This window comes from Camelus bactrianus, chromosome 15 (genome assembly GCF_048773025.1).
Source record: "Camelus bactrianus isolate YW-2024 breed Bactrian camel chromosome 15, ASM4877302v1, whole genome shotgun sequence".
Classification (NCBI taxonomy): domain Eukaryota; kingdom Metazoa; phylum Chordata; class Mammalia; order Artiodactyla; family Camelidae; genus Camelus; species Camelus bactrianus.
In genome coordinates, this window is record NC_133553.1 from 38,873,369 (window position 1) to 38,900,018 (window position 26,650).

The 26,650-nt window shown below is 40.4% G+C and overlaps 1 protein-coding gene across 3 annotated transcripts in view; it reads left to right on the plus strand.

The window, feature by feature from the left end:
- Positions 1 to 26,650, plus strand: part of VIT (vitrin) — a 91,644-nt gene that overhangs the window by 11,983 nt on the left and 53,011 nt on the right. For 2 of the 3 annotated variants that reach the window (XM_045504818.2, XM_010967644.3), the window contains exons 2-3: positions 9,049 to 9,118; positions 19,108 to 19,173. In XM_045504818.2, coding sequence (XP_045360774.1) covers positions 9,067 to 9,118; positions 19,108 to 19,173 — 118 coding nt within the window. In that variant the 5' untranslated portion in view covers positions 9,049 to 9,066. Of the gene's footprint in view, positions 1 to 9,048; positions 9,119 to 14,349; positions 14,418 to 19,107; positions 19,174 to 26,650 lie in introns of all 3 variants that reach the window. The other variant, XM_045504819.2, reaches the window with a different exon arrangement.

The window sequence follows — 26,650 nt, forward strand, 5'->3', positions numbered from 1 at the left end:
CCTCTGGCTATATTTATTCCCTTTACTAAGCTGGGGTTGTGTTAGGAAGGAGGAAGTGGGGAAGCAGGTTCTCGGCTTAGGCAACCAACAATGTCTAGTCCAGACAGCCTGACTTAGGGCACATGTTCCAGGAGCCTGGTGTGTCCTCAGAAGCCAACATATTGAGAAAGGCAAAATTTCTCCTGTCTTCCTTGCTTATTTGGCTTGAACTTTTCTTTGGGCATTCCTTACAATAAAATTAGGAAAGAATTGGAAAGAAGGGAAATAAGAAAGACAAATTACTGTCCTCCCTGGCTTATTCTTTCTGTCTCCTTCACAGAATACGGGGGACTATAATAGTGACCACTGGAGTCGTGGTAACAGGAAATGCAGTGTTACAGGCCTGGCCCTGAGGAATGTGATCTATTTAAAGGTTTACTTGCAGATTGAGGTCACCTCCACATTGTAAAGGCCTTTTTTAGTGCCAGCCTTCCCTTTTCCAGCCTTACAGATCAACTCACATCCACTGACAAGCAGCTGAGGCTTTATATTAGGCAGAGATGAAGAAAGCAAGGCTGCAGATGTGGCTTCTCCCCATTCAGAGATGTCTGTCCTCAAGGGATTTTTGGCATTTTGGAAATATAGCAGAAGCCTCTCATAACTATTCAATGTTTCCAAATGAACACTGGCTCTTTCTACCTTGTGGACAAAGGGTATTGTTAGGTGTTCCCCCATGTAGCATCATAGATCAGACAAACACCAGCATTACATAAATCCTGCATGCCCACTAGGGCAGATTTTCTCCAAGTGAATGGCTCATGGAAGCCTCAAGGGGCCTTATTAAAAATGATGAATGCAAAAATAACTTTTAAGCCCTCCATGTCTCCCCATTACCTAAAGGATGAATTCTGCATTCTTTAGGCATGACTTTCAAGGCTGACATGGCCTTGCTTTCCTCCCTAACAGTCTGACTCCTCTCCCAGCCTGGCCCAGCAGCTCCCAGGTCCTGAAGCTTCTCCATCCCCTTTGTCCTGTCCTTCCCTCACCACTCATTGTCTTCCAACCTGCCAGTTAAATGAATTCAAGCCTCTTCCAATCCTCATGCCTCAGGCCTATTCAGTCATCTACCCTTTTCGTTATCACATATCCTTGAGAGCAGAGGGTCTCAATTGTGGCTGCACAGTGGAGTCACGTGGGGAGCTTTAAAAAAAATATGGACTCCAACTAAGACCAATTAAATCAGAATGCGGATGAGGGAAGTGCACTTGCTTATTATGAAACATCTATGGCAAGCAGTGAAACGAAATGCAGGGCCTCTACACTCAGACTGCCTGGGTTGAATTCCAGCTCCTCTTCTTTCCAGCCCTGTGACCCTTGGGCGAAGTACTTAACTTCTGTGTGCCTCCAATTCCTTACTTCTGAAATTAAGGCAAGAAACAGCCCCTACTTGATCAAGTTGTTGTGAGGATTAAATGAGTTAATATATTACTGACACTTAAAAAGCTCAGTTAATGCTAGTTATGATGAGTGCACATCAGTTTCTTTCTAGAAGACTCACAGCAACCTGATGATAGGTCCTACACCTTCTTCCTCTCTGCCTAGCACAGTGTACACACCCAAAATCTTTTGGAATGATTAAATGGATGCATGATTGAAGATGAATTTTGACTTGAGGAGATCAGAGAGATTTACCTAGAAGAGGTGGCCCATGAGTAAACTTTGAAAAATGGATAAGCTTGTGAGAGGCAGATGAGGTGTGGTAAGGTATTCCAGACAGAACAGTAATAAGAGCATAAGCCAAGACACAGATGTGAGGGTGTAGAGAAAAGACCAAAAGCCCGGGGTGTACTGGAGTCAGAAAAGAGGATTACAGAAGAGAATTGCAGTGAGATGGTATGAAAGGTAAGGTGGGCCACTTCATTAAGTTTGTGATGCCTCACTAAGGAATATGGGCTTTGTTCTGCAGAGAATGATGGACTGTGAAGAAGAATTCTGAGAGTGAGTGCACAGTCAGACCTATGCTTTGGGGAAGTGATCCTTTCCAACCAGAGAGAAAGGTGACCTGGAGCAAGAAAAGCAAGAGTCAAGGAGAGGGTTAGGAGATTACTGTAGCTTCTCATTTGATATCAACACTATCTGTATATGTTAAGTGTTCCCAAGAGATCATTCCATTAATTTCTGATTTATTGACATTTGTGCACAGGGTAAAAATTTAAATATAACAAAGCTGCTCACTCCCATCTCTGATCACCACTTACCCAGTTCTTTTCACCTGAAGCAACCACTGCTTTTGAAAATAAAAAAGATTATAAGAGTACTATGAATAATTGTACACCAGCAAATTGAATAACCTAGATGAAATGGACAAGTTCCCAGAAATGCAAAACCTACCAAGATAAATTATGAAGAAAAAAAAATAGACCTATAATTAGTAAGGAGAATGAATCAGTAATCAAAACTCTTGCAACAAAGAGAAGCCCTGGACCTGATGACTTCACTGTTGAATTCTACTAAACATTTAAAGAAGAACTGACACCAATCCTTCTCAAACTTTTCCTAAAAACTGAAAATGAACTCATCCTATGAAGCAATCGTTACCTGGACACCAAACCAAAGACACTACAAGAAAAGAAAACTATAGTTTCCCATACTAATACAATATTCCTTATGAACATTGATGCAAAAAGATCCTCAAGAAAGTATTAGTAAACTGAATTCATCAGCATATTAAAGTAATTATACACTATGACCAAGTGGGATTTCTGTAATGCAAGAATGGTTGAACATATGAAAATCAACTGATGTAATACACCATGTTAATAGAACAAAGAGGGAAAAACCCACATTATTATCTCAGTTGATGCAGAAAAAGCATCTGACAAAATTCAATACTATTTCATGATAAAAACGCTCAACAAAATAGCAATAGAAGAAAACTATCTCAACATAATAAAATTCACATATGAAAAACCCACAACAAATGTCACACTCAATGGTGAAATACTGAAGCTTTTCCTCTAAGGTCAGGAGCACAGCAAGGACACCTGCTTTCACCACTTCTATTCAACATAGTATTGGAAGTTCAAGCCAGAGCAATTAGGCAAGAAAAAGAAATAAAAGGCATCCAAACTGGAAAGAAAGAAAGAAAATTAGCTCTGTTTTTGGATAATATAATATTATACATAGAAAAGCCTAAAGATTCCACAACAAAATTGTTAGAACTAATAAATGAATTCATCAAAGGAGCAGGATACAAAGTCAACACACAAAAGTCAGTTGCATTTCTGTACACTAATAATGAACAATCTGAAAAAGAACTTAAGAAAACAATTTCATTTACAACAGCATCCAAAAGAATAAAATATTTAGGAATCAACGTAACCAAGGAGGTGAAAGACTTGTACAATGAGAACTATAAAACATTACTGAAAGAAACTAAAGAAGGCATAAATAAGTAGAAACACATCCCATGTTCATGGATTGGAAGGCCTAGTATTGTTAAACTATAAAAACTACCTTAAGCGCTCGACAGATTTAACACAATATCAAAATCCCAATGACATTTTTTGCAGAAATAGAAAATAACCATACAAAAATTTATATGGAATCACAAAGGACCCCAAATAGCCAAAACAATCTTGAAAAAAAAAAAGAGAGAGAGAGAGAGAGAAGAGCTGGAGGACACATAGTTTCTGATCGAAAAGAACTTATCACAAAGCTAAATAGTAATCAAAACAACGTGATACTAGCATCGGTACAGACATATACACAAATGGAATAGGACAGAGAGCCTAAAATGAACCTACATATATGGTCGTGATTTTTTTGCCAAGATTATTCAGTGGGGAAAAGGCAGTCTCTTCAACAAATGGTGCCAGGAAAAGTAGATATCTACATGAAAAAGAAAGAAGTTGGACCCTTACCTAACACCATATATAAAAATTTACTTGAGTGGATCAAAGATCTAAATGTATGACCTAAAATTATAAAACTCTTAGAAGAAAACATAGGACAAAAGCTTCACAACCTTGAATCTGGCAACAATTTCTTGACTATGACACCCAAAAGCATAGACAACAAATGAAAAAATAGATAAATTGGACTTCACGAAAATTTTAGAATTTTGTGCACCAAAAGATACTATCAGTAGAGTAAAAAGGCAACCATAGAATGGGAAAAAACATTTGCAAAGTATATATCTGATAAGGGATTAATATCTAGAATATGTAGAAAACTCCTAATATTTGACAACAATCAAAAAACAACCTGATTAAAAACTGAGCAAAGGACTTGAATAGACGTTTCTCCAAAAGTATACAAATGGCCAAAAAGCACATGAAAAGAAGCTCAGTATTACTAATCCTTAGGAAAATGCAACTTAAAACTACAATGAGATGCCACCAGATACCCATTGGGATGACTACTATCAAAAGAAACAGAAAATAACAAGTGTTAGGAAGGATATAGAGACATTGGAACCTTTGTGCACTGTTAGTGGGAATGTAAAATGATATAGCCACTCTGAAAAAACAGTATGGAGATACTTCCAAAAATCAAAAATAGAATTATCATATGATCCAGCAATTCCATGCACAAAATAATTGAAAGTAGAGTCTCAAAGAAATATTTGTGCTATGTTCATAGCATAATTATTCACAATAACTAAAACACAGAAGCAATCCATGTGTCCATCGGCAGATAAATGGATGAGGAAAATGTGGTACATACATACAATGGATGGAATATTATGTAGCCTTAAAAAGGAAAGGAAGTCTGTCATATGCTACAACATGGAAGAACCTTGAGAACATTATGCTGTTTGACATAGGCCAGTCACAAAAAGAAATTACTATGATTCTACTTATAAGAGGTAGTTAGAGTAGTCAAAATCACAGAGACAGCGGAATGGTGGTTGCCAGGGGCCAGGGAAAGAGGAGGATAGAGAGTTACTGTTTACTGGGCATAAGGTTTCAATTTTACAAGACAAAAAGAGTTCTTAAGGTGGATAATGGTGATGACAGCACATTACGAATTTATTTAATACTGCTGAATTGTACACTTAAAAATGGTTAAGATAGCCAATTTTATGTTTTTGTATTTTACCATAATTTTAAAAATTGGAGGAGAAAACTGTGAAGAACCTTAAAATTATAAGGCAGTATTATTATTTATTTTCTAACTCTGGGCAGCAAGAGATCTAATTAAATTGGCTGGCTACTCTTCTTACATTAATTATATTTTTATCTCACAGCAGCCTTCATTTGTCTCACCAGAATTTCATATTCAGGATTCTTTATATTACATCTCACAGACCAGTCCACAAATTTATGAATCAGGAACACGTTCTTTTGAAAACCTCTATTGTTCCATTTTTGTGAGAACCCTGCTGGGCACATAAGACATTAAGGTTCCAACATTACTGTGCAGCCCATAGCTCCCTGATGTGGAACTGCCTGTAGAAACTGCTTAACAGTGCTGGTGGCCATCCCAATGCCCAGCTTCTGGAAGGGCTGAGAGAGGGTTTGAATTTTTTTTCACACATTTCAAACGGCACATTTACATTTTAAATGTATAAGTAAATGAACCAAGTAAGGAGAGAAACTGAAGTGGTAGGAAAGAAGCCTCAAACCATTCTGATTCCAAGAGGCGAGAGCGATTCTGGTCGGGTTCCACTCCTGATGAGTCAGCACTGGGGTGATACCTCCTCTGGGGTTAGCATGTTTCCTGGAATCCTGTTTTTTCCCCCCACTCCATTCATCCCTGTGTGTAAAGGTCAGGTCCATCGTGTCTTCTCAAGACATAGGACAGATCTGAGAGCCCTTCTCTCTGCAATTTCCTCTCTCCTTTTGGTATGTTTGTTGACTATCAATAATGCTTATTGAAATATAATCCACATACCATAAAATACACCTTTGAAAGTGTACAATTCAGTAGCTTTTAGACTATTTACAGATTGTCTTCCTTTTGTTTTTTTTTCTTTATTTCCTAGGGACAGGAAAGAGCCCCAACGACTCATTCATTGATTCAGTATAGTTACTAAGCACATAAAAAAAAATCAAATCAAATCAAAATCCCTGCCCTCACAGAGCTTGCCTTCCAGTGGAGAACACAAACAATAAACAAATACAATCAGCAAAGTATGGAGTCTGTCGGAGGTGATAAGTGACTGGCAACCAAGATGGTAGGGAAAGGACAGGGTGTACGGATGATGATGCGTGGGACAGGGATTGCAAATTTAAGTTGGGTGATTAGGGAAAATCTCAAGAGAAGATAATGTTTAGGCAAAGACTTGAAAGAAATGAGGCAGTAAATCGTGTTCTGACCTGGGGGCAGGGCATCCAGCTAGAGTTAACAGTAAGCGCAGAGACCCTGAGGGGAGAGGTGTGTTCTAGAAATGAGCTGGCTGTGCCTGGAATTTAATACGTGAGGAGAATAGAAGGAAATGAGGTCAGAGGGGCGAATGGTGGCCAGTCTCGTGGGGTCCTGAGCCACTTGCCAAGATTGTACCTTTTATTCTGAGTAAGGTAGAAAACCGGAGAAGTTTTCATCTGAGAAGTGCCATGAACTGACTGACGTTGAGCAAGAACATGCTGGTTGCTGTGTAGACTTCAGTGTGAAGAGGGACACAGCCTGGATAGAAGGCTAAGTGCAATAACCCAGTGAACCCATGGCCTGGGCCAGGCGGCAATGGTAAAGATGATGACAAGTGGTCAGATTCTGGATGTATTATGAATGTACAGCCAACAGGCTTGGCTGATGGAAAAGATGTGGGACATGAGAGAAAGAAATCTAAGATGATTCACAGACAAAGTGTCCAGTGCTGGATGGTAACAGCCATTTGGAGGAGCTAGTTAGGCTAGTCTGGTAGGAGAGCTTAATACCCTGCATTTATTCCAAGAGGAGACTTACATTTGTAGGCCTGAAAACATATGAGTTGATCTGCAACTTTTCAAATTAATAAAAGACAAAAAAGTGTACTTGTTATCACACTATTTCCGAAATATGACTCAGCTATTTAATAGATTGTAATGTATGACCATTTTTATTTTGAAGATAAAAACCGTTATTTGCCTATTTCTTAGCCAGTGGTCAACTACCTTAATTAGGAAAAAATTTTTTAACACATTGCAACTGTTGCTAGAAATTGGCAAAGTGACGGGTTCTGTTTGGGCTTACTCTTGCTGCCTAATTTAATTGTTTGTAATAAAGCTTTTCATATACTGAACAGTGTTATTTAAGTTAATTGCATCAAGTGCTTGTATTACTGCCTCAACCATAATTCTAATAATTGCTTCTTGTTAATAAACTCTGCACAGCACTGTATCCAAATATTAAACATAAGCTTGCTCTAGACCTAGCTAGTACCAGATTGTGTTTCTCTCTTTCCAAATCTCCATGCAGTAACACCACTTTGGTTGCTTCAAAATCAGCTACGATGGGAGGACTTACAACACAGAAATTGGCAAATGCTCTAAATCAGGGCTTTTTTTTTTTTTTTTTTTCCCAGACAGCAGGTTTCCCAGCACACCCCTGGGCATACCAGAGTATAGGGTTATGAATGCCAGCTAGAGCCTAAAGGCCACAGAGCAGTGGCACTGGGGGGAGAGGATGCAGTGGGAGCCACCTGCCACAGAGAGGAAGAGGGCTTTATCACGGACAGTGCTTAGAGTTGCTGGTTTATAAGGATAACAGAAAGCAGAACGATTTTAAGTCTTTAAATTCTCTACAGACAATGTGCTTCCTTCTTGCCTAAACCCAGGGCAGATCCTTCCCACCTACTCCCACCTCCACTCTAATCATACTTACTGCCTGATCACCAGGAGTATAACATTTTCTCTTTCTATGTCTTAAGTTTCCTTATCTGTTCAGCTGGGATCATAAAATCTGCCATCCTGCTCAGTGTGCAGATTCTACACTATGTAGCATGCACCGTATGTGTTCAATTAACGGTGGTATGAATACACCTTCCAGGGTCTCATAGCCTTAGTGAAGGGGAACTCCTAATAGATCAACAGCATCTTCTTATCCACTGTGCTTTCCAATCTCTAAGCCTCTGTCAGTGCTCAACCTCCGACTCGGAGCCACGTCATCTCCTATTTTCATCTTGCAGAATTGACCCAGTTGCTGCCAGCTCTATGAGGCTCTGTTTATTCCCACAGCTGACATAATCTCTTCCTCCTCTAAAATTCCCTGACTTCTTGGGGGGACTCTCTGGCACTGTCTCAGACCTACTGGATTAGAATCTGCATTATAATAAAATCCCCAGGTGATTCGTATTAAGATTTAGGAAGCCTTGCTCTAAATCACTGGTTCTCGAACTTGGCTGCACACTTGGAATTGCCTGGGGAGATTTTTAAAAAGCTTAATGCCTAGATCCCACCCCCAAGAGATTCTATTTCAATTGGTATGCGGTGCAGCCTAAGTATCAGGGCCTTTTAAAACTCCCAGATGATACTAATATGCAGCGAAGTTTGAGAACCACTGGCCTGTAAAGCCCCCCTTATTCTCCCTTTTGGGGCCTGCACACTGTCTAATATTATGTTTTTTGTGTCTACATATGTTTTCCCACATCTATTAAAGTATAAATCTTTTAAGAACAAGAACTATTCTTAATTCAATTTTATAGCTTCCTCTCTAACAATACCTAGCCATATATGTTTAATAAATATTTACTGAATGAATAATGAATGGATACTCTTTGTAATATAAAACAGTTTGTAATCTAAAAATGTTCTCTAAATACCATAAATGTGGCTTTTGTCCTAATTTGAAGGCTGGTTGAACACATCCTCGAAATTGTGGAATTATTTCCTCTTCAGTTCTAAGGCCAGGTCTCTGAAGAAGAGGAGGCTGGTGGCTAGAATAGGTTTTCCAACTGAGAACAGACTCTCTGGGTACCAGTGCCGGTAGCCACTGCCATCTCTGTGAGGTGTTTACAGAAAGCCACAGCTTGAAATCCTAAGACTCCAGAGGGCAATGCAAAATGAGGCAGCCCCTCCCTACACTCTGAGCATCCAATGCAGAATTCTTGGCTGAAATATGACGGTGTTACTGTTTCTTCCTCCCTAGGGTGCCATTTTGGTATTTATGGGGATTGTTGTCCTCACTATGAAGGCATCTGTTATTGAAGTGTTCCTTGGTAAGTACTTTTATATGTGTATCTGGATACGCTTTTAACATCCTCCTAATGTCCACAGAATCCTGCCAAGAAGAGGTTTAAACCAAGACAGAGCATATAAACAGTTCAGTGTATCTTTTTATAATAAACATTTTGGAGAGATGTTTAACTGCAAATGCTAAACATAGATCAAACTCAGGATGTGTGTCTATATATTTTTTATAGAGAGCAAATATATGTATTACATATGTATGCCTCTATGCATTACACCTTATGCACACATATACACACACACATATTTGTATGTATATGCAACTAGCAAATATTTCAGATAGAGCATATTTACAGGTTCTGAATTTAGGGATCTTCTTGTTTCTTAATTTCTCAAAAAAAAAAAAATCTTATCAATGACATGGTCTTACCTGGACCTAATGGCAACTCATACTCTTAGAGATGAAACCGTTTAAACTTATCCATTGTTATCAGAGAACACAATTTGGGGTGGGCCCTGAAGGAGCAGCAGGTCAACCAGAAGAAAAGTGATGATGGGTTCAGCACTAAGCACAAGGTTAATCTTCTGCTAGTCTTGACCCCAAGGCTGTAGCCTTGTCAGGTAGAGTGACCCTGTGGGTCACTGTAAAACTACTGCCAGCGCAGGGTACAAAGCCCTTTCAGACAGTCGGTGTTAGTTTACTAGAGCAGCCATAACAAAATACCACGAACTGCGTGGCTGAGAACAACAGAGTTTTATCCTCTCACAATTCTGGAGGCTAGAAATCTAAAATCACCATGTCAGCAGGGCTGGCTCTTTCAGAGGGCTGTGAAGGTGAAATCTGTTCCATGCCTCTGAGCTTCTGGTTGGCTTGCTGGCAGTCTTTGGCATTCCTTGGCATCACCCGAGTCTCTGCCCTCCATCTTCACATGGTGTTCTCCCTGAGTGTGTCTGTGTCTGTATCAAATGTCCCCTTTTTGTAACACCAGTCATATTGGATCAGGCGCCCAGCCTACTCCAGTGTGACTGCATCCTAACTTTAATTACATCTACAACCACCCTATCTCCAGTCGAGGACACCTTCTGAGGTATTGGAGGCTAGGACTTCAACATGAAATCCTATGAATCTGGGGTGAGGGGAAACACAACTCAACCCATAGCATAGTCAGAATGTTCAAGACCTGTGTAGACAGAGTCTGCATGGTAGATGGAAGACTGGAGGAGGGAGAAGACACATAGCTGTGAAGGTGAGGGGGCATTTGGCGTGGTGGAGGGACACTAGGCTGGGAGTCAGAGGGAAGAGAAGAGTTCTGGTCCAGATTCCACCATCAACTTGCTAAGGAATATTCATCTTGAGAGCACAGGGTCCTTTATTTCCCCTTTGCCCTTTTGGGAGGCTGTCTCCGGCCCCTGTACTAACCTACAGGGTTTCTTGGTTTCTAACATAGGGTGGGCTGGGGGTGGGGCAGGAGGTTAGGAACAGGAAGGATTAGCTACTGTAAAACAAAACAAAACCATACAAACACTGAGGCCGCTTGACACAGCCATGTCCCCAGCGTCATGGAACCAAGAAGAACTTGATTGTCCTCTCAGCCTGCCCTTCTGCAAAACTCTCTTCCTCTTGGGGTTGCTCACTCAGAAAGCAAGAAATCAAAGTAGAAAAGGGAGATGCCACAAATTTCCTTCCTGTCCTTATATGCCCCTCCCCGGTATGTCTTACTCACCTGCTGTCTCCATGCTAGGGCCATTCCCCTCTAGTCCCCCGGGACCCTCTTCAGTACTGTGACAGCCTCCCTGCCTCAAATCCTTACCTCTCTAACTCATTCTCTACCACACCCCAACTAATCTCCCTAAAGCACATGTCTGATCACCACTCCTTGATTTAACACTCAGGGTTTGCCCTTTGTCTTTACGATGGAGTCCGTGTCTCTTATCACTCACCTTACTTGCAGGTGAACCCTCTCTGATATGGCCCTGGCTGTCCTCTCCTGCTCTCCCCCCTACCACAGGAGCCACCCCGGCTTCTGGGGACCTTCTCATGCCCCTTAAGGCCGAGTCATTTCTCACCTCCAGGTCTTGACTCTGCTGTTCCCTTTCCTGGAATGCTCTTCCTCTCACTCCCACACACCTAATGGTCCTCCAGGAAGCTTCCTCTGCCCTCCATTTGATCAGACCATCTTCCTCCATGCTTCCTTGGCCCCCTGTATTGATTCTGATCACAGCTGCATGACATACACCGAGTCATTACTCTGGCTTCTCCAAAACTGTAACTCACCAAAGGCAAGAGCTGTGTCTTGTTCATTGTAGCATTTTCAGTTCTCAGCACATCTCAGACGCACTCAAGAAATATTGCTAAATAAATTATTCTCATCAGGGATGCTGTATTTTTGAGGTATCAGAGTCTGACTCTGCACCCAATACCTATGTGTGAGTTTTCTCCCCACACGAAGTCATTCCCCAACTCCAGCTGGGTGTCCTACAACTCAGCTCAGTTATGATACTATCTACCCCGAGATAGGATCTGACCCCACAGGTTTAGGGCTCAGTCCCACAAGACCCTCCCCACCTCCCCTCCTGCCCATCACACTGCCAGCACTGCAAGTCAGGTTGTCACCTATGCTTCTGCCTGACTGGCTATAAATCACAATTTCCCATGACCCCCTCCTTGGGCTTGATTACTTTGCTCGAGTAGCTCACAGAACTCAGGAAACAAGTTTACCCACTAGATTACCAGTTCATTACAAAGGATATTAAAGGATACAAATCAACAGCAAGATAAGGAGATACAAAGGGCAAGGTCCTGAACAAAGAAGCTTCTGTCTCCGTGGAATTCAGGCCCCCAGCCTGAAAGCTCTTTGAACCCCCTCCCTTTGGGTTTCTATGGAGGTTTCATTGCATAGACATGATTGATTAATTCATCGGCCGTTGGTGATTGATTGAATCTCCAGGCCCTCTTTCCTCCTGGGTAATCAGGAGATAGGACTGAAAATTCCAACTCATCTTGAGGGGATTCCCAAAAGCCACCTCATTAACATAAGCTCAGTTGTGATTGAAACAGGCTTGTTATGAATAGCAAGACGCCCATTTCATCTTTATGGCTCTGATTTCAGGAACTGAGGACAAGAAACCAAATATTATAACAAAAGGTACTCCCATTGCTCTTATCGCTCAGGACATTCCAAGGGTTTGGGAGCTGCCAGCCACGAACTGTGGTCAGAAGGCCAAAATACGTATTTATCATAAATCACAATATCACACAGAACCATCCAATGATCTCCCAAAAGCCCTCTAAGTTAATGTCAATTAGGTGTTTAATTAATAAACATGAGAGCTCGAATGTTTGCTCTAGATACATTTACGTTTATGACGTAGCAGTTTTAGGCTGCCCGTCGTCACCGGAGCTCCATGTATAATCACTGAGCTCACTCATGGGGACAAAGCAGCACGCAGAGCCGAAGGCTGCCCCAGCAAACGTGCGTTCTGGTTCCAGCTTCTGCCCACAACCACCCCCACCCGCCACCCAAAACCACAGCTTTAGCCAAGGGGTCAACCTGGACCTTAGTTTCTTTTCTACAAAACAGATGACCTCCAAAGCTCCTCCCAGCTTTACTATTCTATGATTCGAAGCATAATTTTGTGATTTATGTGAACAGAGAGGATAAACTGTCCTACCCATGCTATGAAGCTCTGATATATTTGGTGATAGATGTTCCACTGAGTGTGTAACTCCAAATCAAAGCATAGGGGAGATCTCAGCTGATTTAAAATGATCTGCTGTATAAATCAGTTTTCAGGAAGGCACTGTGGACACTGTTAAAGACCACCAGAGCCGGGCAGTCTTCAAAGCAGTAAAAACAGATTTTCATCAGGAACCACTGCAACAGGGGGAAGGAGATCTCAGTACAGAACCGGGAGAACTGGGCTCAGTTTCAAACACAACACGGACAAGTGGGGATTTATAGCCAAGGAGCAGGTTGCAGGGGTCAGGGGATGGGAATTACTAAGAGGGGACATCAAAGGGAGTAGGGGGATTCTTGCTAAACCAACCGGACAGGATTCCGACTAAAGGCAGACCAGGGCGATCAGATATCGAGGGTGGAGGATTCTCTCTAAACAAGATTCTTGCTAAAACTGAGTGATGCAGGCCCAACAAGGACAGACACAGAAGCCCAAGGTCAAAGCTTAGTTGAGAAGAGGGTGTAGAGGAGCCTGACTCAAGTTTGGTCAAGGAAAGAATCCCTGTGAACACCACCTGGGTTAGTATCTTGAGGGCACTAAGAAGTCAAACAAGAAGTTCATGGGCTGGAAGGAGGTATTCCAATAAAAGTTCTAGACACATAATAAATATTCAGTAAGTACTTATTGATTTGATCATTGGTTACATGTTTCAGCATTTCATGTCTTTTCTTGAAAGTAAATGGATTCTGATTATAATTTATTACTGAAAGGAAAACTGCAACACAAGTGAGTATTAACCACGCTAAAGACTTTAGAAAGCACTTTTCATTATTATACGTCTATGTGATTTCAATATGACCAAATTAAAAAATAATTCTTTTTCTAATTAGAAAAGAAACATTCTACATAAATATATATATATATATATATATATATATATATATATATATATATATGAAATATACTAGGAAATGGGAAAATATAGAAAATATTATATAGGAATTTTATCTCCACCATTATTAACATTTTGGTATATTTGTTCGAGGTACTTCTCTCTGCATATATTCTAATTTTGTCAGAATCGTCCTTAAGGTTGAAGCTCGTAATTCTGCAGTCGTTCAGTGTTCTGTTACACATCATCTGCAACAAATGCTTAGGATTTCCCCATTGTTGGGACATTTCCAACATTTCATTATTTCCAGATTGCTATTAGCAATAATGCTGTAATGAACATCTTTACATAAATCTTTGTCTGTATCTCTGATTATAACTTGGGATATATCACTAGGTATCTATTTTTTAGGGCAAAGCACATAAATGTTTTTAAGGCTATTGAAATGTATTATCAAATGGCTTTCCAGACAGACTCCTCCACCTGCTTAGAATTTACCAACAGAGTACTGGATAATCTCGTGTTCAGTATTCAATACACTATATGGGAAAATATCCTGTCATTTTGCTTTAGCTTGCATTTTTTATCACTAATGAGACTGAACACTGTTTTAAGCTAATTCATTTGTATTCTCCCTATAAATTAGCTGGATGATAATTTATTGAAATTGAATTTTAAACAATTAAACAGGTAACTGTACTGATGGCCACACTAGAGGAAGAGAAAGAGAAGTAGAGGGAAACTTTTTATTTGAAAAAGTAAGTTCAACATTTAATTTGTTTTGAAATTTCAAGCATGACTAGTGAAAGGTGAGAACTTTTCATGTTAGTCAAAACTGGAACACTGAAGTTTTAAAAACTGAGAAATATGAGCAGGGGAGGGTATAGCTCAGTGGCAGTGTGTGCCTAGCATACATGAGGTCCTAGGTTCAATCCCCAGTATCTCCACTAACAAAATAAATAAATAAACCTAATTACCTACCCCCTTCCCAAAAAAGGGGGGAGGGTATAGCTCAAGTGGTAGAGCGCGTGCTCAGCATGCACGAATTCCTGGGTTCAATTCCCAGTACCTCCACTGAAAAAAATAATTAAATAAATAGACCTAATTACCTAGCCAGCCCCCTACAAAAAAACTAAGAAAAAAAATTTGAGAAGTATGGCTGCAGAGTTGGTAAATCATGATCACGTTGGAACTTTGGCCTCTAGACTTGATTTCTCCTCAAGGCTTCTAGACTCTAATGGCCTCAGTGGCCAGATAACTAATCCCACAAATTCAGAAGTGTGTTCTGCCTTGCACTTCCAAGTGAGCATCCACTATCCATCTCAGCACTTTGCGTGGCTTCCTAAGAAGAGGAACACAATGCTGATTTTTCTCTCACCCAAATTCCATGTACAAGTCACTATTTCCAAGGTAGCAAGAGACGTCTTGCTGAAGAGGAATGAAGACTTGCGTCAGGGCATGAGCACATCTGCAGCCTGACTGACCAGCCCTCCTCTTGAGGAGTGGTTTCTGGGGACCTTTAATTAACAAGGATGGAAGCTGAGGGGAGGGGCTCTGTGTACCACCGAGAATAATGACTTTATTAACTGCTGCTGTAAAACTGAACCCAGCTCTTCATGTTTTCAGCATGGAGGGTCCTGGGCGAGCAAATGTGAGTGATGGGGTGGTCTTACTGAAATATTTATAGTCCTAATGATACCAAGTCTTATAAACCACTTGCCACAGGCACACAGCCCTAGAAGGACAGTATTTGGTTTTCCACCAAGAACTGAGACCCACATTTAAAACTATTCACTTACTCCCTCTACTTAACTTGCATAATTTTTTTCTATATAATATTTCATACTTGTTTTTAAAAATATTCTAGAATTCTAGTTATTTATTTTTGTGTATAAAATGAAGATGCGGTCTTTGGACAGAGTTAAGTGACACAGAGACTACTATAAACATTAGACCTCCAGGACACTCAAACCCACCCAAACCCCAGAAGTAAATAACACCTAAAAAATGTCTGCCTTCATTCTACTTGGCTAGACTTTTGGTGCTCACTCAGTTCTCTTTCACGGTTTTGTTCTTGCAGGACATGGTATGTCAACTGTCCAGGCCTCAACTAAGCTAGTAGTCAAAACTGGGGATAATTCAGGAGCTACATCACTGGCACAGCTTAGCTATGGATAATCCATAAAATAAATAAAGTTTTCTTAACAAACACTTGGTGACAGGGCCACTTTTTCTTTCAAAAATAGTTGCCAGTTCAAGAATTCCTGAGTCCTGATTTATGCCTTAATGGAGCATCTGTGTTCTGTTAAAAAAAAAAAAAAAGGCATAACCAGGAAGTAAAATGCCTGTTTTGTTACTCAGCTGCCTCATATTCATCTCCAGAATTCCAGCTCCACCTAGAAAGTGGGTTTCTCAAAAAAAGGTGGCTAAAATGGAGGTAGGTTAGAGCAGTACCATCTTTGGTTGGGTCAGGTAGAAGAATGCCTGAGGAGGACAGAATAAGAATAGAGACTGACTAGCCTTGTAAAAGGAAAAACATGCTTTTCTGTCTACAGGTAAAATTAGCATAGGTAGACAGAAGTGAGCATTTTCAGACATTATTAATAAAAAAAAATTGCTATGAGAAAATTTCACAATATGTATCAAAATTTTAAGTGGGCATATCTTTAAGACAAGAAATCCTATTTGGAACTGTATTTTAAGGAGATAATAAGGGATCAGTGCAAAGATGAAGCTATTTACATTACATTGGGATTTAGCTAAATTATGATACATCCACACATGGCAATATTTTGCAGGCAGTTAAAATTATTGGGAGAGGGACATTAAATGACAAGAAAAAATGTTTCTAAATATCCTTAAGTAGCAATAAGTTATAACACACTGTAAATGGTATGAGCATCATCAAATGTTTGTTTAGTACCTGTATGGGAATCACAAAGACCCAGAACTGCCAAAGCAAAACTCGGGAAAAAGAACACAGCTGGGGGCAGAATCCTCCCAGACTTCAGACAATACTGCAGAGCTACAATAATCAAAACAGTGTGGTATTGGCACAAAAAAAGACATATGGATCAATGGAATGAAACAGAATAGAGAGCCCGGATAATAAACCCACACACCTATAGTCAATTAATATTCCACAAGGATGGAGAAAGGACAGTCTCTTCACAAGTAGTGCTGGGAAAGCTGGACAGCCAAATGTAAATCAATGAAGTTAGACAAATAAACTCACAATGGCTTGAAGACTTAAATATAAGACAGGATACCATAAAACTCCTAGAAGAGAACATAGTCAAAACATTCTCTGATATAAATCATGTTTATATGTTTTCGTAGGTCAGTCTCCCAAGGCAACAGAAATAAAAGCAAAAATAAACAAACGGGACCTAATCAAACTTATAAGTGATTGCTCAACAAAAGAAACCATAAATAAAAAGACAACCTATAGACTGGGAGAGAATATTTGCAAACAATGTGACTGACAAGGGATTAATTTCCAAACTACACAAACAGCTCATACAACTAAACAACAAGAAAACTAACAACCCAATCCAAAAATAGTCAGAAGACCTGAACAGACATTTCTTCAAAGAAGACATGCAGAGGGCCAATAGGCACATGAAAAGATGCTCAAAGTTGCTAATTATCAGACAAACGCAAACCAAAACTGCAATGAGGTATCACCTCACACTGATCAGAATGGCCATCATCAAAAAGTCCACAAACAACAAGTGCTAAGGAGGGTGTGGAGAAAACGGAACCCTCCTACACTGTTGGTGGGAATGTAATTTGGTGCAGCCACTGTGGAGAACAGTTTGGAAGTTCCTTTAAAAACTAAACATAGAGTTACCATATGATCCAGCAATCCTACTCTTGGGCACATATCCAGAGAAAACTCTAATTTGAAAAGATACATGCACCCCAATGTTCATAGCAGCACTATTTACAATACTCAAGACATGGAAGCAACCTAAATGTCCATTGACAGATGACTGGAGAAAGAAGATGTGGTGTATATATAGACAACGGAATACTACTCAGCCACACACACATAAAAATGAAATAATGCCATTTGCAGCAACATGGATGGACCTAGAGATTATCATACTAAGTGAAGTAAGTCAGAGAAACATAAATACCATATGATATCACTTATAGGTGGAATCTAAAAAATGATACAAATGAACTTATTTACAAATCAGAAACAGGCTCACAGAGATAGGTTACCAAAGGGGAAAGGTAGGGGAAGGATAAATTAGGTGTTTGGGATTAGCAGATACATACTACTATATATAAAATAGATAAATAATAAGGTCCTACTATACAACACAGGGAACTATATTCAATATCTTATAATAACCTATAGTGAAAAAAGACTAAATATATGTATAACTGAAACACTGTGTTGTACACCAGAAATGAATACAGCATTGTAAATCATCTATACTTTAATTAAAAAAAAATTTTTAATCGGTGTTAAACTCAGTAAAAAGGTACCCATATGAAAACAGACATACAGAAAAAGCCTGAAAAATACTCTATTTTTGTGTTCATCTGTATTTTCTGTAGTACTGTTTTGTGTGTGTGTGTGTTTTACATTGTTCTACAAGGAACATATATTGTTTTGGTAATAAGACAAAAATCAGTCAATGTTATATTTTAAAAACACAAGGCTCAAACTGGTAATGTGACTTTAAATTTTAAAAAGATAAAGAATTCCTCTTTCTTCCCCTATTGTTATGCTCCCTGAAGGAGAGCAGTATCCATCCGCAGTATGCTGGCTGAGGTTCTGCTTTAGTTTCTGAGAAGGAAGCCCTCCCACCTGCAGGTGCCCTCTAAGGGTCACAGAACCAGGTGCTGCTGGAGGGGGGCCACCGGGGGACAGTCAGATCACACCACACCTTGTGAGGAGTCTCTCTCTCTCTCCTTCCCAGTCCCCTTCCTCCTCGTCTTCCTTTTCAGATTCTTCCTCTGAGGCTGTTTACACATCCCCTCCGTTGGCCTCTGTCACTCTCGCACACACATGCGAGGCAGTTCTCTGGTATTTTGGAAACTGGCCATTTAGAAACTCAGTGTGGAATAGATAAAAGAGCACAAGAAGGGCCTGGGTGCTCATCCTTTATTCCTGGGACCAAGCAAATCAGTGGACTTCTCCAGACCCACATTCCCGCCTTTGAAAGTGGAGACAGTAGAGATGATGTGGTGAAATTTAAAGACAGCAAAACAAAGGACAGGTATCCAAGAGGTATTTTTGAAAGACCCTTTCAGCAGAGGCTAAGAAAAGCACAAAGGATACATCTTATTTCCCCAACCATAAAATCAGGGAAAATTGGTTCTACTAATGAGGATACTTTAACATGTGATTGAAGCGAATATAAAGATCAAAGAGAGAAGTATTTGGGTGAATTAATATTGATTAGATATTTTTGCATTTTCTTCATGCAGTTTTGCTGGTGACTGGAATACACTCAAATAAAGAAATGACAAAGAAGATTAAAAGGCCCAAATTCAGTAAGTAAAATAGCAATTCTTCACTGGTATAAGGCTGTGCCTCCCATGTGGAGGATCACTATACTTGTTTCAAATAATTTGGAAGGTTTGGGGTTTTGGGGAGGTTTAATGTCTTATCACAATTACTTTGCACTCAGACTAATCACTAATGATTCTTATGTGTCATCTACTTCATTCCAAAAAGCATTTGAAGTAGGAGTTCTAATATTAGGGTAAAAGATATGTGGTTCAACTTATATGAAAAAAATTCAAAATGCACATACAAAAACCAGGCAACACTATGTCTCTGTGGTTAAGCTGGAGTAGATATTTTTCTGCCATTGAAATGCTGTCTCAACTCCCCATTCCAGAAAATTCACTCTGGCTGATGCAAAGGCCCAGCAAACCTGTCCACCTTCTAGCACATTCTGGATCAGAAGGTCATCTCACAGAAAAGGTTCACACCCAATCAGTGGAAAGAGGAATAATTTCATTTTTGGATGATACGTCAGCTAAGATTAGATGACAGAAAGTCCAAAATAACAGTTGCTTACATAAGACTGAACTTCCTTTCTCTCACTCATAAACATGGTCTGGGCTTTTATGGAAGCTTCACAGTCTTCAAGGACCCAAATTCCTTTTATCTTGTCATTCTGCTTTTCTCAACCTGGCTCTCAATTCATTGTCCAAAATGGCTGCCCCAGCTCCATCCATCACATCCACATTCCAGTCAGTTTAGGAAGGGATGAAGAAGGGCACATGCTCACTCCCTTTAAAGATAATCCCATGAAGTCAAATATACCACTTCTACTTAAATTACTATTAGCCAGCATTCAGGAAGAATGGGAAATGTCTTGATTTCAAGTATCTACATGCCTAGCTAAAAGTGAGTACTAGTATCTGGCAAGATGAGAGAATGGATATTGGCAAATAACTGGCAGGACAGGACATCAGTAAAAAATCTCACACTCAAAGATGAGCACACTGAGACATCTGGATCTAAATTTGTAGACTTAATGGAGGCTTGAATTAAGGTATATTAATGAAGGACCATAAAAGAGAGACTTTAGATATAGTCAATGTTCTGTGCTCCCCATAACAGAAACTTCTGTATAAGTGTTAGATTTAGGTGCCTTGAAATCAGCAACATTAATAGTTTGAAACAAAAGAAGAGATTTAGTTCATGCACCATTTTTTTTCTTCTGCTCCTTTAAACCCTTTGTGTGGGATTTCCTGTTGAAATGAAACCCAAAGGGCAGCCATCCACAGCCTCCTAGTCTGAAATACTAAAAAGGAATCAGTTGTTTATTTATTCCTGTCAGGACCGAGAGCCAAGAGAATTGGCCCAGGGGCAGATGTGTGTTCAAAACAATGATTGGGTTAATATGGAGACAAATGCACACCCAAGTATGAATTCCTTTGGGCTCCTTCCAGTATCTTCATTAACTCAAATACAAAAATCATGAAAGGTTCCATGATTACCATGACAACAGTTTTCAGTGACTATGAAAGTCTGTGCTAAATGACCCAAGGGCAGACCTCTTTGAGAGATCTCAAATGGCTTGAATTTCTGATATGCTGAGTCCTAACCTTATTCTCAAAATCTCCCTAGTGATACAGCACATTTGAATCAATAAATGCATGAGGCCTTTTCCTTAATTAGAAACTCTGTCATGATAATTAAATCAGGGGAAAAGATAGGTTCAATGAAGGTAATAGGATATTCCCAGACCATGGTGATACCTGATTCTTCATCTCAGGAGAATTTCCAAATTGTAGTTTATAGCTTGAGGCCAAAGTAATTCTCATTTTTTCAGTTCAACATTGTCAATCTGCCACTCGGGCAGAAAACTGACAATAGGAGAGGCACATCATTCATTCATCGGACAAGTATTTATTGGGTGCCAGCCAAGTACGAGGTACTGTTAGACACTCAGATACAACAGTGATTGAGACTCAGTCTTTGCCCTCACAGAGTTCAAAATCTAGAGAGGAAGAAAGACAAGTCTCCAGGGAATTATGTTGCCTCATGTAAGCGCAAGGACTCAGAAGCTAAATATACTTCAAGAATATGGAGGGGAAAAAAGCTATGTATCTGGGAGGGCTTCCTGAAGGAAGTGACACACCTACACTGTTTTCTGAAGGCTGAATAGGGATTGACCAGGCAAAAATGAGAAGAAAAGAGTGTTACCAGGAGAAAGAAAAAAGCACACCCAAGACCTGAAGAGTACAAAGACCTAAGAAGTAGTTCAGTATGACTGAGATACAGAGTTGGATGCAAACATGTTGAGATAAGAGATGGAGAGGTAAGCAGGTATTAGATCGTGAAGAGCTTTGTTACTGTGTCCAGGACTCTGCACTTCATCGTGAGGGCAGTGGGGAGTATCTCAGTGCAGGTTATCTAGGTGCAGTTAGCAGAAATCCAAGGCCAATTTGCTTGAGCTAAAAAAGGAGAGTTTGGCAGGACATGAGGTAGTTCGCAGAACCCAAGGCAGGAAAGGTAGCTGGAACTCACTGGGACTGTACCCCACGTAGAAAGACGTCCAGAATTGGTGCCTCTGCTTCTCTCTGAGTGTCTGCCACACTGTTCACCTTCCCTCACCCTGTGTAGACCATATCTCTCAGTCCTGATCCCAAATTCCTGGGAGACAGATTCTAATTGCATCAGCCTAGGCTGGGAGGGTTGTTGGCAGAGAAGAGTGGTTAGGGTTGTGTTAAGGAAATAAAACAATGCTGCCAACAAAACCCCCTTTTTACCAACATATGAAGAGGGAAGAGAGAGCACACAATGTATTAGTGAGTAAGCATGACGGCTAGACCTGCATGTACTGGGAGGATGGAAGTATCTACCAAGTCTGGACAGAATTTCAGACTAACGTATCCAGTGAAGTGGTAGATAGAACGTTACAATGTCTCCTAGCTCCTGGAGAGAGAAACACACACACCTCTTGAGTGTCTCTTGTACACCTGGAGACCCCCTGAGCTCCTTCTGGAGGTAAGCATTTATGGATCCAAGGTTCTGGAGACCTTGCACTTTCCAGGTGATGCTGATGCCTGGTAAAATTTGAGAACTGGTGGACCAGAGATACCCAAGATCATCAGGGCTGCTTACAGATGTGAAGGTGAAATCATGGGTTCTCTTCAGTGCCCTCTGCCTCTTTTCTAGCCAGCCTTCAATTTTCACCAGTGATTATTCAGGACTAAAAATCTTCACCACCCAGGGGTCTGAAGGTAAAATAACAAGGAGGAGGTCATTTGAGAGTTTTGGTCGGTGGACAGTTTACTGACACCTGCCACACATGGAGCACTACTTTCAGTTCTTGAGGATCTAGTGCCCAAGACACAGTGCCATGAGTTGGCAGAGCCAGATTTGAAACTCAGGTATATGCAAGGCTCAACCCCAGATGCCTTCCTAATGACCCTTCCCAAGCTAGGCAGGATTTAGGAATGAAGTTGCCTGCAGGCAGATGAGGTGTTAAGATGCTCAAGGGCTGTCTGAAGACATAAAGTAGAAGAGATGTGGGGAAAGTGAGAAAAGGAGTAAACAGCATGAGCATCTTCCTTCGGCTTGGCCTGAGACCACCTGCCACACCAGGGAATCTACACATAGGGTTATTGTTACTTCAGGTAATTGTCACTTTCTCTCTTCCCTACTTCCTTTTCCTTTTTCATTTCGTTTCCTTCTCATCTCCTTTTCCTTCTTTCTTTTTTTTTTTTTTTTTTTTGGTCTACCTGTGGCCCCCAGGGGCCCTTCAAGATATTGCTCATCTCCACTGGAGGCTCTTTGGATCCAGGTCATACATGTTGAAAATAATCCAGCATGGGGGTTTTACAAAAGGGAAAGCAAAGATGAAAAAACGAAATGGGACTAGTTCTTCCGGCTCTCCTCCTCCCACCCATGTACAACTTTCATTCCAAATTGGTATTTTGCTCTCATGTACACAGTTGTATTGGGTATAATTTTATTCTGGCCCTTGGCTTATCACATCCTCTTAATTTCTACATCAAATCAACTCTGACTCCAAACTGCCAATTGCCAAGGGCTGAGAAACTAAAATTCCATCATTACAGGGGCTTCTTCCCTCCCTGCTCCAGTCCGTAGGAGCCTTGTGTAATCTACAACATTCAGGGACAGCCCTTCCCCGCTCAGTGTCCAAGCCTGTGTTATTCCTGGAAGCTGAGCAGCTCCATTGTTTCCTGAATGGTAGGATCTCAGCAAATGTGGGGACACTTCATGCCTAAGGGTCCACCCCAAGGGCCCCACACCCAGAACTGCTCCAAAGTGATGCCCATCCAAGGCAGCTGCTAGGGAACAGGGCACGGCCCTTCCTGGGACCTACCCGCCCACTCCCACCTTCCCAGTCTGGGAAGATCATTTTCTCTCCATTACTCTTTGGGCTAAGTGAGCCCAATCCCCTCAAACAAGGAGGATTCAGAGAGACCAATTCCTAAAGCCTTGAGGGAGAGTCACCAGGCAGCACTGCTCTCTCTCTTGCAACCTTCAGATAAGAGAACACAAAAGTCTGACTGCCTTCTTACAATAGTAAGGGGTAAAAATACAATGAGAAGAAGCAGAAGTTAATATCTTAGCAAATTAATCTGCTGTATAGGGCAGGATGAAGTTTATTGTACTGTACAAAATGAGAGTTTTACCAAGTGTATTTGCAGAGGTGACCTTTTCAAGGCTCTCATTTTCTTGCTGTGTTTTGGAGCCATAGATCCAACCTAATCCATAGGCACCTCACTGGTATTTTTAGTCAGCATAAAACTACTCAGTTTCTAACAAATGACTGAAATGGGATTGCATTTTACTTAATCGTTGAAGGACACAAATAACAATTGAAAGGTTTAGGTATGTTCATAAACTCTTCCCCTAAGGCAGTCAAGATACCTTATGAATTTTATGGGTTAACTTCATTTATGTGTAGATTCCACACTCCAAAAAGGACTGCTCCTCAAAAAAGAATAAAGCTGGAGGGAAAAACCCTCCCAGACTTCAGACAATACTATGGAGCTATAGTAATCAAAACAGCATGGTACTGGTACAAAAACAGACATGTGGGTCAATGGAACAGAACAGAGAGCCCAGAAACCCACAGACCTACAGTCAACTAATCTTCAACAAAGGAGGCAAGAGTATACAATGAAGAAAAGACAGTCTCTTTGTCAAGTGGTGTTGGGAAAGCTGGATAGCAGCATGTAAATCAATGAAGTTAGAACACTCCCTCACACCATACACAAAAATAAACTCAAAATGGCTTAAAGACTTAAATATAAAACAAGACATTATCAACCTCCTAGAAGAAAACATAGGCAAACCATTCTCTGACATAAATCTTAGCAATGTTCTCCTAGCGCAGTCTACCCAGGCAACATAAATAAAAGCAAAAATTAAGAAAATTAATGAGACCTAATTAAACTTATAAGCTTTTGCACAGCAAAGGAAACCACAGGCAAAGCAAAACAACCACCTACAGAATGGGAGAAAATATTTGCAAATGATGTGACTGACAAAGGCTTAATTTCCAGAATATATAAACAGCTTATAGAACTTAATGACAATAACAACAAAAAAAACCCCAATCCTAAAATGGGCAGAAGACCTAAATAAGCAATTCTCCAATGAAGACATATGAATAGCCAATAGGCACATGAGAAAATGCTCAGTATCACTCATTATCAGAGAAATGGAAATCAAAACTACAATGAAATATCACCCCACACCAGTCAGAATGGCCATCATTCAAAAGTCCACAAACAATAAATGCTGGTGAGGGTGTGGAGAAAAGGGAACCCTCCTACACTGTTGGTGAGAATGTAGTTTGGTGCAACCATTATGGAAAACAGTATGGAGATTCCTCAACAGACTAAAAATAGACTTGCCATATGATCCAGCAATCCCACTCTTGGGCATATATCCTGAGGGAACTCTAATATGAAAAGATACATGCACCCCAATGTTCATAGCAGCACTATTTACAATAGTTAAGACATGGAAGCAACCTAAATGTCCATTGACAGATGACTGGAGAAAGAAGATGTGGTAATATTTATATATGGAATACTACTCAGTCATAAAAAACAAAATTATGCCATTTGCAGCAACATAGATTGACCTTGAGATCATCATTCTAAGTGAAGTAAGCCAGGAAGAAAAAGAAAAATACCATATATCACTTATATGTGGAATCTAAAAAGAAAAAGAAAAAAGAGGACACTAATGAACTCATCTACAAAACAGAAACAGACTTGCAGACATAGTAAACAATCTTATGGTTACTGGGAGAGGATGTGGGAAGGGATAACTTTGGGAGTTTGAGATTTGCAAATATTAACCACTATATATAAAAATAGACAACAAATTTCTTCGTATAGTGCAGGAAACTATATTCAATATCTTATAATAATCTTTAATGAAAAAGAATATTAAATATATGTATATATATGCATGACTGGGACATTATGCTATAAAACAGAAATTAGCACATTGTAACTGACTATACTGCAATAAAAAAAAAAAAAAGGCCTACTCTTCAACTCATGAAGCTTTCAGCCCATACTGTAATAAACACATCATCTGTTTCCCCGTAAATTGTGTCCACCAACAACTCTAGAACAATCCCTGCTTGGCAGAATGTCTGTGCTGAGAGAGAAAAACTTTTAAGTTGGAAAATCTCAGTAGCTTTTCTCCATGTAAGGAAGCCCCAGAAGAGCTCCAGGAGCAATGGCCTTAATTCACAGCGGGGTCAGAGGAGCTAGTGCTACGCAGGTGAGAGCCGTGATGATTAACTCCAAATCGTCCTGCGAAGTCTCTTACTTCAGTGAGCACCTGCTCTTGTACAAAGTGAAATAAAATCATGCAAGGGAAAGCCTTCCTGGGCCCAGCTCCCAGAGCCAACACACGTAAAACACTAGCCTGGATGGCTCCTGTGTGTGCTGTCCTTCCTCTACTGTCTACTTGCTACACGTTGTCATGAGAGCTCTTTTGTACAGTCTGTCTTCTCAACCAGACCAAAAGTACCATGAAGACGTAACTAGTGCTCATTAAGTATTTGTTGGGTGGATGGACAAACACAATAAAACAAAACACTGTAAAATAAAGCGAACTGTGATAAATGCTGTACAAGAATCACAAGGGATCTACAGTAGGACACAGACTGGTTTCTTGAAGGAGCATTTAAGGTAGGACATGAAAAATAAGTAGAATTTTACAGGCAGAGGTAGGTGAGAGGGCTTTCCAGGTGGACTATGCTCAGATATCATGGGGAAGGTGGGGTCTGGAAACCCTGCGAGGCATGACTGGTTTTGTGCGTGGGGGAGTCATGGGAGATGCAGCTGGAAAGTGGGTAAGGACCAGGCAATGCCAGTCTGAGAAGCTTTGTTCTTTGCCTTTCTTTAGAGGGTGGGAAACACTGAGAGTTTTCTGAGCAGGAAATCTACGTGAGGAAGACAAAAATCAGCCAGATAAACAACAGCAAAATATTTCCCACAGGCACTG